General features: G+C 46.5%; 1 protein-coding gene across 1 annotated transcript; it reads left to right on the top strand.

Annotated features, from left to right (window-relative positions):
• On the top strand, positions 1 to 13,657 carry ZNF114 (zinc finger protein 114). Its single transcript, XM_024979224.2, has 3 exons — positions 1 to 135; positions 5,251 to 5,377; positions 8,815 to 13,657. The coding sequence occupies exons 1-3, from the start codon at positions 133 to 135 to the stop codon at positions 9,999 to 10,001; spliced, it is 1,317 nt and encodes a 438-aa protein (XP_024834992.1). The 5' UTR covers positions 1 to 132; the 3' UTR covers positions 10,002 to 13,657.
• Positions 13,658 to 16,130: the final 2,473 nt, after the last annotated feature.

The raw sequence follows: 16,130 nt of genomic DNA on the forward strand, positions 1-16,130 counted from the left end.
TTATTTATTAATGTCAGTATCCTTTTCTTTTTTCACAGTTCCATCCGCCTGCCACCCTGCAAACCTCTGGGACTGGAATGAGTGCTTGCCACCAGCAGTCTAGACCCGTCTAGGAGCCGATTGCCGGGGGAAATGGTAATTTTCCCGGGTTGGGACAAGGATCCACGCCCAGGGCGGGGCCGGGTCGCCTTCCGAAGAGTTGGGAGCAGCTGCCTGCAAAAGGCCGGATTCTTTCCGGCTCGGGAGAAAAGGGAAGCCACGAGGAGCCCTAAGTGCGCCCTTCACGTTGCCCCAGAGAGAAGGGGTCTCCCATCCCTGGGCTGCGACCTTGCAGGACGCCTCTGTCGGTTCCCGGCGCCGACTGCGTTTGCCTGCTCGGTGTCATTTGAATCCACAATGTGTCGGGGGCGGGGGGAGGGTTGTCTGTTGTGCTGAGGGTGAGCCGCAAAATTCTAGGGACTGTCAGACTGAGAATATGCGCACTGGGTTCACTGCTCCTAGAGACAGGGCTTCGAGGTTTGAGCTGGGTCTAATCGGCACATTGTCTTTTGCGTGGGTCCTGTGGCCATCCTTCTGTTCAGTTCAGTCGCTCAGTCCTGTCCGACTCTGTGTGACCCCATGGACAGCAGCACGCAAGGCCTCCCTGTCCATCACCAGGTCCCGCAGTTTACTCAAATTCATGTCCACTGAGTCGGTGATGCCATCCAGCCTCATCCTCGGTCTTCCCCTTCTCCTCCCTCCTTCAGTTTTTCCCTGCATCAGGGTCTTTTCAAATGACTCAGTTCTTCCCATCAAGTGGCCAAAGTATTGGAGTTTCAGCTTCAACAACAGTCCTTCCACTGAATATTCAGGACTGATTTCCTTTAGGATGGACTGGTCAGATCTCCTTGCTGTCCAAGGGACTCTCAAGAGTCCTCTCCAACACCGCAGTTCAAAAGCATCAATTCTTCGGCGATCAGCTTTCGTTATGGCCCAACTCTCACATCCATACATGACTACTGGAATAACCATAGCCTTGACTAGACAAACCTTTGTTGGCAAAGTAACGTCTCTGCTTTTTAATATGCTGTCTAGGTTGGTCATAACTTTTCTTCCGAGGAGCAAGTGTCTTTTAATTTCATGGCTGCAGTCACCATCTGCAGTGATTTGGAAGCTCCCAAAATAAAATTCTGTCACTGTTTCCACTGTTTCTCCATCTATTTGCCATGAAGTGATGGGACTAGATGCCATGATCTTCGTTTTCTGAATGTTGAGCTTTAAGCCAACTTTTTCACTCTGCTCTTTCACTTTGATCAAGAGGCTCTTTAGTTCTCTGCTTTCTGCCATAAGGGTGGTGTCATCTGCATATCTGAGGTTATTGATATTTCTCCCGGCAGTCTTGATTCCAGCTTGTGCTTCATCCAGTCCAGCGTTTCTCATGATGTACTCTGCATAGAAGTTAAATAAGCAGGGTGACGATATTCAGCCTTGACGTACTCCTTTCCTAATTTGGAACCAGTCCATTGTTCTTGTTCCATGTCTGGTTCTAACTGTTGCTTCTTGACCTGCATACAGATTTCTCGGGAGGCAGGTCAGGTGGTCTGGCAGTCCCATCTCTTGAAGAATCTTCCACAGTTTGTTGTGATCAACACAGTCAAAGGCTTTGACGTAGTCAGTGATTCAGAAGTAGATGTTTTTCTCTAATTCTCTTGCTTTTTCAATGATCCAATGAATGTTGGAAATTTGGTCTCTGGTTTCTCTGCCTTTTCTAAATCCAGCTTGAACATCTGGAAGTTCTCAGTTCGCTGTACTGTTGAAGCCTTGCTTGGAGAATTTTGAGCATTGCTTTACTAGCATGTGAGATGAGTGCAATTGTGCGGTCGTTTGAGCATTCTTTAGCATTGCCTTGCTTTGGGATTCGAATGAAAACTGACCTTTTCCAGTCCTGTGGCCACTGCTGAGTTTTCCAAATTTGCTGACATATTGAGTGCAGCACTTTCACAGCATCATCTTTTAGAATTTGAAATAGCTCAACTGGAATTACATCACCTCCACCAGCTTTGTTTATAGAGATGCTTCCTAAGGCCCAGTTGACTTCACATTCCAGGATGTCCGGCTCTAGGTGAGTGATCACACCATCATGATTATCTGGGTCATTAAGATCTTTTTTGTATAGTTCTTCTGTGTATTCTTGCCACCTCTCCTTAATATCTGTTAGGTCCATACCATTTCTGTCCTTTATTGTGCCCATCTTTGCATGAAATGTTCCCTTGGTATCTCTAATTTTCTTGAAGAGATCTCTAGTCTTTCCCATTCTATTGTTTTCCTCTATTTCTTTGCATTGATCACTGAGGAAGGCTTTCTTATCTCTCCTTGCTATTCTCTGGAACTCTGCATTCAGATTGATATATCTTTCCTTTTCTCCTTTGCCTTTTGCTTCTCTTCTTTGCTCAGCTATTTGTAAGGCCTCCTCAGACAACCATTTTGCCTTTTTGCGTTTCTTTTTCTTGGGGATGCTTTGATCCCAGCCTCCTATACAGTGTTACAAACCTCCGTCCATAGTTCAGCTGCCAGGGAAGCCCTGATTTTTGTTTTTAGATTTCATATATAAGTGATAAATGGTATATGTTTTTCTCTGAATGACTAATTTCACTTAGCATAATACTCTCCAGGTCCATCCATGTTGTTGCAAATGGCAATTTTTCATTCTTTTTTATGGCTAAGTAATATTGCATTCTTTTGCTTTAATAAATAACCTTCCGTTTAAATAATTATGTCCATATACCATTTGGGGTTTTCGCCAAGGTATTTTTGGAGTATAATCTCATGAATGCAAATGCCAGATCAAGGGATGCCTGCATATCAAATTTTGGTAAATTGGTTCAGTTCAGTCGCTCAGTCGTGTCTGACTCTTTGCGACCCCATGAATCGCAGCACGCCAGGCCTCCCTGTCCATCACTAACTCCCAGAGTTCACTCAAACTCATGTCCATCAAGTCGGTGATACATCCAGCCATCTCATCCTCTGTCGTCCCCTTCTCCTCCTGCCCCCAATCCCTCCCAGCATCAGAGTCTTTTCCAATGAGGCAACTCTTCGCATGAGGTGGCCAAAGTACTGGAGTTTCAGCTTTAGCATCATTCCTTCCAAAGAAATCCCAGGGCTGATCTCCTTCAGAATGGACTGGTTGGATCTCCTTGCAGTCCAAGGCACTCTCAAGAGTCTTCTCCAACACCACAGTTCAAAAGCATCAATTCTTTGGCGCTCAGCTTTCTTCACAGTCCAACTCTCACATCCATACATGACCACTGGAAAAACCATAGCCTTGACTAGACGGACCTTTGTTGGTAAAGTAATGTCTCTGATTTTCAATATGCTATCTAGGTTGGTCATAACTTTCCTTCCAAGGAGTAAGCGTCTTTTAATTTCATGGCTGCAGTCACCATCTGCAGTGATTTTGGAGCCCAAAAAAATAAAGTCTGACACTGTTTCCACTGTTTCCCCATCTATTTCCCATGAAGTGATGGGACCAGATGCCATGATCTTTGTTTTCTGAATGTTGAGCTTTAAGCCAACTTTTTCACTCTCCTCATTCACTTTCATCAAGAGGCTTTTTAGTTCCTCTTCACTTTCTGCCATAAGGGTGGTGTCATCTGCATACCTGAGGTTATTGATATTTCTCCCAGCAATCTTGATTCCAGCTTGTGCTTCTTCCAGCCCAGCGTTTCTCACGATGTACTCTGCATATAAGTTAAATAAGCAGGGTGACAGTATACAGCCTTGACGTCCTCCTTTTCCTATTTGGAACCAGTCTGTTGTTCCATGTCCAGTTCTAACTGTTGCTTCCTGACCTGCATACAGGTCAGGAAGCAATTTTGGAGAATTTTGAGCATTACTTTACTAGCATGTGAGATGAGTGCAATTGTGCGGTAGTTTGAGCATTCTTTGGCATTGCCTTTCTTTGGGATTTGAATGAAAACTGACCTTTTCCAGTCCTGTGGCCACTGCTGAGCTTTCCAAATTTGCTGGCATATTGAGTGCAGCACTTTCACAGCATCATCTTTCAGGATTTGAAATAGCTCAACTGGAATTCCATCACCTCCACTAACTTTGTTCATAGTGATGCTTTCTAAGGCCCACTTGACTTCATATTCCAGGATGTCTGGCTCAGTAACCTCAGATATGCAGATGACACCACTCTTATGGCAGAAAGTGAAGAGGAACTCAAAAACCTCTTGATGAAAGTGAATGAGGAGAGTGAAAAAGTTGGCTTAAAGCTCAACATTCAGAAAACAAAGATCATGGCATCTGGCCCCATCACTTCATGGGAAATAGATGGGGAAACAGTGTCAGGCTTTATTTTTCTGGGCTCCAAAATCACTGCAGATGGTGATTGCAGCCATGAAATTAAAAGATGCTTACTCCTTGGAAGGAAAGTTATGACCAACCCAGACAGCACATTAAAAAGCAGAAACATTACTTTGTCAACAAAGGTCCGTCTAGTCAAGGCTATGGTTTTTCCAGTGGTCATGTATGGATGTGAGAGTTGGACTGTGAAGAAAGCTGAGAGCCAAAGAATTGATGCTTTTGAACTGTGGTGTTGGAGAAGACTCTTGAGAGTCCCTTGGACTGCAAGGAGATCTAACCAGTCCGTTCTGAAGGAGATCAGTCCTGGGTGTTCTTTGGAAGGAATGATGCTAAAGCTGGAACTCCAGTACTTTGGCCACCTCATGCAAAGAGTTGACTCATTGGAAAAGACTGATGCTGAGAGGGATTGGGGGCAGGAGGAGAAGGGAACGACAGAGGATGAGATGTCTGGATGGCATCACCAACTCAATGGACGTGAATTTGAGTGAACTCCGGGAGTTGGTGGTGGACAGGGAGGCCTGACATGCTGCAATTCATGGGGTCACAGAGTCAGACACTACTGAGCAAGTGAACTGAACTGAGGGTGGGGACTCCCTAAGGAGTCCTGATATGAACAGATGACTCCTTGGAAAAGTCCCTGATGCTGGGAAAGATTGAGGGCAGAAGGAGAAGGGGTGGGGCCGGTCAAAGGATGAGATGGCTGGATGGCATCACCGATGCAATGGACATGAACCTGGGCAAACTCCAGGAGATGATGAAGGACAAGGAAGGCTGACGTGCTGCAGTCCATGGTGTGGCAAAGGGTCAGACACGACTGGGTGACTGAATAACAACAACGGGGAGGGGACATGATTCAACTCGATGACAGTCCATACCCCACTGAGCCAAAATGCGTGTGTTGTTCAGGACTCGGTGACCTTCGAAGATGTGGCTGTGAACTTCACCTGGGAGGAGTGGGCCCTGCTGGACTCCGCACAGAGGCAGCTCTACAGAGATGTGACCCTGGAGACCTGCGGTCACCTGGCCTGTGTGGGTAAGGAGGCCCCTTCTTCCTGCACTTGCTGACGGACAGGGCCCACTTGTGCCAGGCCCCTCCTGTGCTCCAGAGACTCACCCACTGCCCCCAGGTGGCAGACATGGTTTCCCCCGTGACCCTGGAAGTCTATCCTTTGCTTTCCTTTTTTTAATTTATTTATTTGGCTGCGAGGGGTCTTAGTTGCGGCACTTGAGAACTTCATTTCATCACGCCAGATCTTTTGTTCTTTGGTTGTAGAGCATGGACTTATTTGTCATGTGGGCTTCGGTAGTCATGGCCCCTGGGCTCAGTTGCTCCCCAGTACGTAGGATGTTAGTTCCTGGGGATCTAAGGGGACACCAGGGATCAAAACTGTGTCTCCTGCATTGCAAGGCAGATTCTTAACCACTGGACCACCGGGGAAGTCTGAGGAGTGATTTCTTAATAAGTATGAGGCTTCCTTGGGTGTGGGGTGGGCAGGGGGAAAGTTCTCAAACTAAATGGAGGTGATGGTTGTAAAGTGAAAGCGAAGTCGCTCAGTCATGTCTGACTCTTTGCGACCCCGTGGACTGTAGTCTGCTGCTGCTGCTAAGTCACTTCAGTCGTGTCTGACTCTGTGCAACCCCATAGACAGCAGCCTACCAGGCTCCCCCGTCCCTGGGATTCTCCAGGCAAGAACAGTGGAGTGGGTTGCCATTTCCTTCTCCAATGCATGAAAGTGAAAAGTGAAAGGGAAGTCGCTCAGTCGTGTCCGACTCTTAGCGACCCCATGGACTGCAGCCTACCAGGCTCCTCCATCCATGGGATTTTCCAGGCAAGAGTACTGGAGTGGGGTGCCATCGCCTTCTCCCTACCTGGTACCAAATGCCAGAGCTGTACACTTTGGTTAATTTTATGCTGTGTAAATTTCATCTCTGTTTTTTGTTGTTGTTTTTTTAATTCATTTCATCTAAGAGGGAAGCTGAGGCTCATGAATGTATGAGCTTCTTTGGGTATATAGAGAGTGTCGTGGGTTTCATCCATCTTCTCAGATGTTCCTTTCTACCCCCCTAGAGGAAGACCTGTCCCACTCTGCCTTAGTCCAGGCTGATAAAAACAAAATACCATACACCGGGTAGCCCAGACAACAGTTGTTTATTTCTCACATTCTGGAGGCTGAGAAGTCCAGGATCAAGATGCCAGCAGATTCAGTTCCTGGGAGGGCCCTCTTCCTGGCTTGCAGATGGCTGCCTTCTCACATGGCAAAGAGGGAGAGACCCCTGGTGTCTCCTCTTCTTTTGAGAACAGCAACTCCATCTTTGAGTCCCATCCCGCCCTCATGAACTCATCTAAACCTAATTACCTCAGGAGGTTCCCACCCGCAAATAGCATCCTGTTGCGGGACTGGGGTTTCAGCATGGACTTGCGGTGGTTGTTGTTTAGACCCTAGTTCAGTTCAGTCGCTCAGTCGTGTCCGACTCTCTGCGACCCCATGAATCGCAGTACGCCAGGCCTCCCTGTCCATCTCCATCTCCCGGAGTTCACTCAAACTCACGTCCATCGAGTCGGTGATGCCATCCAGCTATCTCATCCTCTGTTATCCCCTTTTCCTCTTGCCCCCAATCCCTCCCAGCATCAGAGTCTTTTCCAATGAGGCAACTCTTCACATGAGGTGGCCAAAGTACTGGAGTTTCAGCTTTAGCATCAGTCCTTCCAAAGAAATCCCAGGGCTGATCTCCTTTAGAAGGGACTGGTTGGATCTCTTTGCAGTCCAAGAAGACTCTCAAGAATCTTCTCCAACACCACAGTTCAAAAGCATCAATTCTTCGGCGCTAAGCTTTCTTCACAGTCCAACCCTCACATCCATACATGACCACTGGAAAAACCATAGCCTTGACAAGACGGACCTTTGTTGGCAAAGTAATGTCTCTGCTTTTGAATATGCTATCTAGGTTGGTCATAACTTTCCTTCCAAGAAGTAAGCAAGCGTCTTTTAATTTCATGGCTGCAATCACCATCTGCAGTGATTTTGGAACCCCCCAAAATAAAGTCTGACACTGTTTCCACTGTTTCCCCATCTATTTGCCATGAAGTGATGGGGCCAGATGCCATGATCTTCGTTTTCTAAATGTTGAGCTTTAAGCCAACTTTTTCACTCTCCTCTTTCAGTTTCATCAAGAGGCTTTTTAGTTCCTCTTCACTGTCTGCCATAAGGGTGGTGTCATCTGCATATCTGAGGTTATTGATATTTCTCCCGGCAATCTTGATTCCAGCTTGTGCTTCTTCCAGCCCAGCGTTTCTCATGATGTACTCTGCATATAAGTTAAATAAGCAGGGTGACAGTATACAGCCTTGACGTCCCTAAGTCGTGTCCAATTTTTTGCAACCCCATGTACTGTAGCCTGCCAGGCTCCTCTGTCCATGGGATTTCCCAGGCAAGAATACTGGAGTGGGTTGCCATTTCCGTTTCCCTGGCATCTTCCCCAACTCAGGGATTGGACCCTCGTCTCTTAAGTCTCCTGCATTGGCAAAGGGGTTCTTTACCACTAATGCCACCATAGTGGTGGGGGGCATCACAAATTCAACCCATAACAGACTCTTTGTCCAGTTTGTCCTGGCAGTCGGAGGTTGGATTGGAAAAGAATTTCCAGACATGGAGTATTTCAGAAAGGAGTGAGTTTATAAGAACAGAGATAATGAGGGTGCTACCAGCACAGCAGGTGACCTCCTGGCAGACAAGAGAGTGTTGATGCTTTTTGTGAGTTAGTAGCCAATTTTTATAGCCTCAAGACAAAGAAAATTCCTGCTGGAAGGGTGGCATTATGTGATTGGTTAGGGTACTATAGAGTGAGTACCCAAGTGGGCATTTTTACTTAATATGGGGTCAGGGAGCTGGCCAGGAAGGATGGGAGTGGAGTGACAACGGTTGCTATGGGACTCAGTTCCGAAGGCAACCTTGGTGCTGGGCTCCGCGTCTGTGGCCTTGGTACAAAGCCTCACACTTGTGATCTTGGTATAGGTCCTCACAGTTCTCTCATGCTTGGCATTCACGATTGTACCTTCAATCTCACAGGATCATATTTACATATCTGGCTGCACCGGGTCTTAGTTGCAGCAGGTGAGATCTTTAGCTGCGGCATGTGGGACCTAGTTTCCTCACCAGGGATTGAACCCGGGCCCCCTGCATTGGGAGCGCCAAGTCTTGGCCACTGAACCACCAGGGAAGTTCCCAGAACTGTTTCTTACCATCTTGCTGTGTGTATTGAACCTCTGATCTTAACCATAGTCAAACTCCTCATACGTCCCAAATTCCAATATCTCTCTCTGCCTCTCTGCCTGCCTCCTCTTGCTTTCTCCCTTCTCCCATTTTCCTTACAGAGGGAGCATTTGAAAAGAGATCCACGGGCATTCACCTGCTTTCTCCAGCCCACTTTTCCTTTCCACAAAGACCTGACTTTTGCACCACTTCATTTCAGATTGGGCGACTCGACATCAAACCAAAGACTCGACCCCTCGGCAGAACAGCCTTGCTAAAAGGACATTTCAGGGAGTGAACAGAGCATGTCTGGCAAGCAGCGGTTCCCGACTCTCCGATTTCAGAGAAGACTGGATGTCCCATAGAATAGAGGAGCCGGGCAAGCAAAGAGGGCGAACATTGAAGCAAGTCGCAGCCGCCCACGAGAAAGATGCCTCTCCCGTTGGATTCTGGGAATATCCTGAGACGAGAGACATCTCTAACCCTGGCCAGAAGATTGTGCCATCACAGGGAGATTCCATGAGGAAACATAACCCAAGACGTAACTCAGATATTTTGAAACAAATTCTCCTCTTACACAGTAATCAAAAAATCTCTACGAACAACGAAGATGACCGAGTCAAGTGGCAGGAAATGCCGTGGATTCCACGTGCAAGAACTCAGACAGAGCTGAAATCAAAGGCGCGGATGGATCATCAGAACGACCTGCTTCATTTGCAGGCTGAAATGTACATGGGCATGAGCATCTGTGAATACAGTCCACGTGGGGAGGCCTTAGAGGGAGACATCTCCCTTAGGACAGGAGGGACGCCCATGAAAGAGAAACCTCGTCATTCTCATCAGTGTGAAAACACCTTCCTAAATAACTCTCTCCCTGCCGGGCAGACGCAACCCTACGAGGCAGAGACAAATAATGAGAATAATCAAAGTGGGAAGACATTTGTCCCTGTTCCAAGTTCCGATTCGCACAGGAGAACTTCGATGGGAGGGAAGAGCTATAAGTGCAGGGAATGTGGGAAGGCCTTCGTGTATCAGTCGTTCCTTAAGAAACACATGGAAATTCACACGGGAGAGAAGCCCTACACATGTGAGAATTGTGGGAAAACCTTCAGATACATCTTACACCTTAATAAACATTTGAGAAATCACAACCTGAAGACCTTTGAATGTCCGGAATGTGGGAAAAGTTTCAACAAGTCCTCAAAGCTTAAGGAACATATTAGGATTCACACTGGAGAGAAACCCTATAGATGTCAGGAATGTGGGAAAACCTTCAGTAAGTCCTCAAAGCTTAAGGAACATACTAGGATTCACACTGGAGAGAAACCCTATAAATGTAAAGAATGTGGGAAAAGCTACACTAATTCTTCAAGTCTTAAAAGCCACCTGAAGAGGGTCTGCGGATGAAAGGAATGGGGAGAAGCCTTCATTCATTTTCTCAAAGTACTGAGTGCAGAAGGATGACGTGGTGGAAGGGAGCTCAGTGAATGAACAAAGATGGAAACATCTCTGAACTCTCAGATCTTATGGAAATGTAAGATTTCACACTTGTATTTTTTTTAAGGGAATATGGGAAAGCCCTCTGTTGTCTCAAAGGTACAGTTCCTGTAAAAACACACTGCAGGACTTCCCTGGCAGTCCACTGGGTAAGATGCCACCCTTCCACTGCAGAGGTTTGATCCCTGGTGGGGCAGCTAAGATCCCACATGCCATGTTGCAGGGCCAAAAAAATAAAAAATAAAACTCACACTGCAGAGGCATCATATGGGATTAAGGAATGTAGGGAAAACCTTACATACTCATCCTTCACTTTACACATGAGACCAAACCCTGGAGAGAGACCCTCTCATCAGTAATAGATTTGAGAAAGCCTTTATTTCCCTCTCTTCATTTGCAGGGCACAAATGAGTCTTAAGCTCAGTCAGGTCTGACTCTTTGTGACCCCCATGGACTGTAGCCCTCCAGGCTCCTCTGTCCATGGAATTATGCAGGCAAGAATACTGGAATAGGTTGCCATTTCCTTCTCGAGGGGATCTTCCCAACCCAGGAATCGAACCTGCGTCTCCTGCATTGCAGGCAGATTCTTTACCAATGAGCCACCGGGGAAGGGAAGCCCCTAATAGTAGAAGAGAAACAGGGTAGATGTTCCGATCGCTAGCATTATCCATGTCTCCTCCTTCCATTGGAACCAAAATTCTGTATTTGCCACCATTTCTAATAAAATCCCACAAGAATGCTGACTGCCTCTCCACGGACCCTTTCAGCTCTGCCACGTGAGTTTTGAGCTGTAGGAGCTTCATAACATTTCACTTGTGCATCACTGCACCCGTGTGAATCCCTGTTTGAACTACGTTGAATTTAGACTCAGGTTTACTGTGCTCCGTGATGCCATTTCTCTCCACTGATTTGACCGCATTATGGTCAGAGTATGTGATCTTTTTGGTACTGATAGGAAATACTTGTCTTGACTTTCATTTTGGTCTCGTGATGGGACCAGTTCTGTCATTGCCTGACCACATTCTTCTCATCTTCTTTACTAAAGAGACATAGATTTTTTTCCAAAGTTAACACAGTTGGATTTCTTTTAACACTGTGTGTTGGGTTTTACTTCCCTGACCAGGAGTCGAACCCACTCGCCCTTCAGTGGAAGCATGAGTTTTAACCATGGGACCGCCAGGGAGGTCCCTGTGGAATGTTTTTAACTGCATTTGTCAGGACTTTCCCGGTGGTCCCATGGTTACGACTGCGCTTCCGCTGCAAGGGTTTGACTCCTGGTCAGGGAACTAAGATCCCACATGCCATGCAGCAAAAAAAAAAAAACAGAAAGAAATGCCTTTCTCAGATTTTCTCATATCTGGTGGTGAATGGAGCTTATTGCCAGTAAGGAGGGAGGTGGTTTGGATTCCTGGAGGGCTGTTGGAAAGGAGAGAATGTTCTTCACCCTCTCTCAACCAGGTCCCCTGCTCTCTCTTTCCTTCGTAGCAGTCTGGAAATGGGATGATATTCCCGGAGTTAGCTCATACAACTTGAGGATCATTGAAATGAAAATCATGGTCCCAGTAACACGACCCTCAAATAGAAATACACAATTTCTCACTCTTGTATTTGAATGGCATATTTGGGGATATTCATGGCTGCAGTAGACTGCATGTCTAGATTTATTCCGTAAAGCAAAGCCCTAATTTGGTTAAGAAGCATTTCAGGGGAGTTTTGTTGTTTGTTAAATAGAAGCTGTTATTTATCTTTGTTTTTGTATGTGCCACACCTGTTGCAGGATCTTAGTTCCCCAATCAGGGATTGAACTCCTGGCCCAGAACATCCCCAGGGATTCAGCTGGAAGACTCTGCACTTCAATTCAGGGGGCATGCGTTCCATCCCTGGTCTGGTTGGGGACCTCAGATCCCACATGCTGCAGCAAAAAAACTCTCCAGGCCCCCTGCAGTGGAAGCACAGAGTCTTAACCACTGGACTGCTGGGCAGTTCTAGGGGAGGTTTTATAACTCAGAATGATAAAGTTAGTATGTGACCAATTTTTATAATTCCTCGTGTGATTCAAGATGCTGTACATTTCTTTGGTGTTGGGTGGCCTCGTCAGTATTTGAATGGTCAAACTTCTTAAGAGTGTTTTAGACTCTCTTACTAACGACATTTTTACTCACTGAGCAAGTTCATAATAAAATATCTGGGGCTTCCCTGGTGGTTCAGTGGTTAAGAATCGGCCTGCAAATGCAGGAGGTACCCGTTCGATCCCTGAACCTGGATGATCCCACATGCCATGGAACAACTGAGCCCGTGCACCCCAACTACTGAGCCTGTGCTCTAGAGCCCGGGAGCCACAACTACTGAGGTCCCAGCGCCCTGGGGAAGCCACTTCGGTGAGAAGCCTGTGTGCAGCAGTAGGGAAAAGCCCTAACAGCAACAAAGACCCAGCACAGCCAAAAATAAAATACTTTCAAAAATTAAAATAATGCTACTCAAAACATAGATTCTCAAAGTCTTGCAGTTTTGTCAATTCTTGTTTAATGTATTTGGAAACGTGTTATTAGATACATAAGAAATTGGACATTTTCTTTATTAAAGGTGAGTTTTTCTTTCTAGTCTATGTTTAACCATCTTCTACAATAGTGATTGTTTTTGTTTCTTCATACAGTAAGGGTGAAAGTTTATGTGCTTCTTACCATGAGCTAGTATTTGCATATAGTTCAGTCACTCAGTCGTGTCCGACTCTTTGCAACCCCATGAACCGCAGCACGCCAGGCCTCCCTGTCCATCACCAACTCCTGGAGCCCACCCAAACTCATGTCCATTGAGTCGGTGGTGCCATCCAGCCATCTCATCCTCTGTCATCCTCTTCTCCTCCTGCCCTCAATCTTTCCCAGCATCATCAGGGCCTCATCCTGTTTATTATGTACCAACACTCCTCTCATAAACACTTTAACATTTTTTTTTTATGAATGAGAAAACTAAAGCACAGAAGTTAAGAAAATGGTTAATGTTAAGTGATGTGTTTTGAGTTTCAAAGCTACCAATGTTCTCATCGTCAAGTTCAGGGTTCAGAACAGGTGTTTTCTGTTACTGCTATTGCTATATATTTATATAACTTTATTTTTTGACTGCACTGTGCAGCATTGGGGATCTTAGTTCCCTGACCAGGTATCAAACATGTGCCCCCTGCAGTAGAAGCACAGATTCTTAACCAGTGGACCACCAGGGAAGTCCCCAAATTAGAATTTTTAACACTGAGTTTAAGGAACACATCATGGCCCTTCTATGTACTTTACATTCACTCATTTAATGCTCACCAACAACCCTATGAAGTGGGTGCTATCAGTACCATTTTTAGAGCAGAGGAAACACACACAGGCTAAGCAAGCTGCCCAAGGTCACACAGCCCCACTGGGAGAGGGCAAAATTCTAACTCCAGTGTCCTGCGCCAGACTAGGTGGGGAGGCCTCCCTATTGGCATTTTGTCTGTCCTCCCCCATCCGAGTATGAGCTCTGGGAGAGGCACATCATCTGGCTCACAGAGGCATTTAGTGGAATAAAGAAGGGATGAGTGGCTATCTTAGGATGGCCACTCATCCCTTAGTGACCGCCTGCGCCCTCCTGCCGTGCTCTGCTCGAGGAATCCTATTCATAGGTAAAAACCGTATCCTGCGGCGAGCGGGCGGAGAAGGCAATGGCACCCCACTCCAGTACTCTTGCCTGGAAAATCCCATGGACGCAGGAGCCTGGTAGGCTGCAGTCCATGGGGTCGCTACGAGTCGAACACGACTGAGCGACTTCACTTTCACTCTTCACTTTCATGCATTGGAGAAGAAAATGGTAACCCACTCCAGTGTTCTTGCCTGGAGAATCCCAGGGACGGGGGAGCCTGGTGGGCTGCTGTCTATGGGGTCGCACAGAGTCGGACACGACTGAAGTGACTTAGCAGCAGCGGCGGCGGCAAGCGGGACTTCAAAGAAATCCCAGTGGCTTGGGCTGAGTCAGAACAGAGCAGAACCCACTCATGGCGGGGTACGGGCGCCACCTGACGGCAGAGTCCTACTAAGACAAAAGCCAGGAGACCGGGAACGTTTGCTCTGGACGAAGAAATTATCTGAAAGGGAGTTGATCGCAAGTTTTGTGGTTTTTTTTTAGATATTTATTTGGCTACAGCCGGGTCTTATCTGTGACACACGGGATCTTTAGTTGAGGCGTGTGAACTTAGTTTCAGAGTGTGGGGTCTACCCCCAGCGTTCCCCATGCCCCAGCAAGAGGAGGCAAGAGTGGCCCCCTTGAACCCTGGGCCCCCTACATTGGGAGTACAGAGTCCTAACCACTAGACCACCGGGGACGTCACTGAAATGCCAGTTTTTAAATTTCTTATTCACTGTTATATCCCCAGAGCCTAGCACCATGTGTGGCACAGAGTCGTGCGTGCGTGCTCACTTGCTGTGTCTGACTCTGTGACAGACCCCATGGACTCGGTAGCCCACCAGGCTCCTCTGTCCATGGAACTTTCCAGGTAAGAATACTAGGGTGAGTTGCCATTTCCTCCTCCAGGGGATCTTCCCGACCCTGGGATCAAACTCGTGTCTCCTGCCTTGCAAGCAGATTCTTTACCACTAAGACACTTGGGAAACCCCTGGCACATAGTTAATACTCAGCAAATATTTGTCAAATCAATGGGAAAAAGAGATGGAAGAGATGGAATTCCCCATTATAACATTACTTCAAAGGATCTGATTTGATAAGGTGTGAAGGAATTTTTTACCAAAAACCTTAACTCTGTCCTGTGCAGTAGTAGACTGAAAATTAATTCAACATCTCCTGTTTCTTATATCACCCAGAAGTGACTTCAACAAAAGTGTTTTCTAGGATGCCCCAAACTAGCACTTGTGGTCAGTTTCAGTGACTAGGAGGCTTTCACCCTGATGGGTTGTCTTGAACATGTGCTGCCCTGCTAGTAACATCCTGCCTGTAAACTGCATAAACACGGGTAAGCTTGCTCATCAGATCACAGATAGACCTCTTCTCTCTTCGCATATGCATGATGGGAAATTAAATCCCAGCTCTCCAATGGGTTAATTATTTTACAAACAAAACTAGTGAGCCCACGTTTGAGGTAAAATAACAAACGGCCCTAGGATTGAACTTCCAGAATAGCTGAGAGTGGAAGGTGGCGACCCCTGCCGGCAGCCCCGACTCACACAAGCGTGAGTCACCTCCACAGGAAGTGATTTCAAAGATTTTTCTGTGTTCTTTTTTAAAATGATATTTGCTTAATGTTTTTTTTTTTTTAATTTTATTTATTTATTTACTTGCTGCGCTGGAGTCTTTGTTGCTTTGCACAGACTTTGTCTAGTTGCCACGAGCGGGGTCTACTCTTCAATGCGATGCACAGCTTCTCATTACGGTGGCTTCCCTTGTTTCGGAGCTAGGCTCTAGGGTGCTCAGGCTTCAGTAGTTGTGGCGAACAAGCTTAATTCCCTGGCAAGCATGTGGAATCATCTCAGGGCAGGAATCGAACCTGTGTCCCCTGCACTGGCAGGCGGATTCTTATCCACTACACCACCAGGGAAGTCCTGTTCTTAAAGCATTGTTATAAAGGCTGTGTGTTGTTGAACTGTATTCATGAGAACAAATGTGTGCTGGGTCCCTTATTTTTCTTTCAGACTTTCTTCCTGTTGTCACTAACTATATTCTTGATTATGTTTTGATTAGCACTAATTAAAGACCTGAGAGGCAATTTGGATTTTTTTCTTCCTTGTGCAGTTTTGAGGAAGCAAGGTTGACATGCTGCTTTCAGCCCTCTCTTTGGAGACCTGGAGAATTCCAAAATAGAACCTTGAAAATTTTAAAGGTACCCCACAGAGATTCTGGGGTTGCTTGTTACTGCGACATAACCCAGCCTATCCTGACTGACTGATACAATTCCCAGTTCTCAGTAGAGCCTGAAATGTGGAAGTCTCAAAAAAAAAAAAAAAAGGGAACGAATGAATGGCAGGGAATAGGAACAGGCTCAAACATTTCCCCCTGGGCCGGAGGTAGAGG

The sequence above is a fragment of the Bos taurus genome, chromosome 18 (assembly GCF_002263795.3).
Source record: "Bos taurus isolate L1 Dominette 01449 registration number 42190680 breed Hereford chromosome 18, ARS-UCD2.0, whole genome shotgun sequence".
NCBI classification, from domain to species: Eukaryota; Metazoa; Chordata; class Mammalia; order Artiodactyla; family Bovidae; genus Bos; species Bos taurus.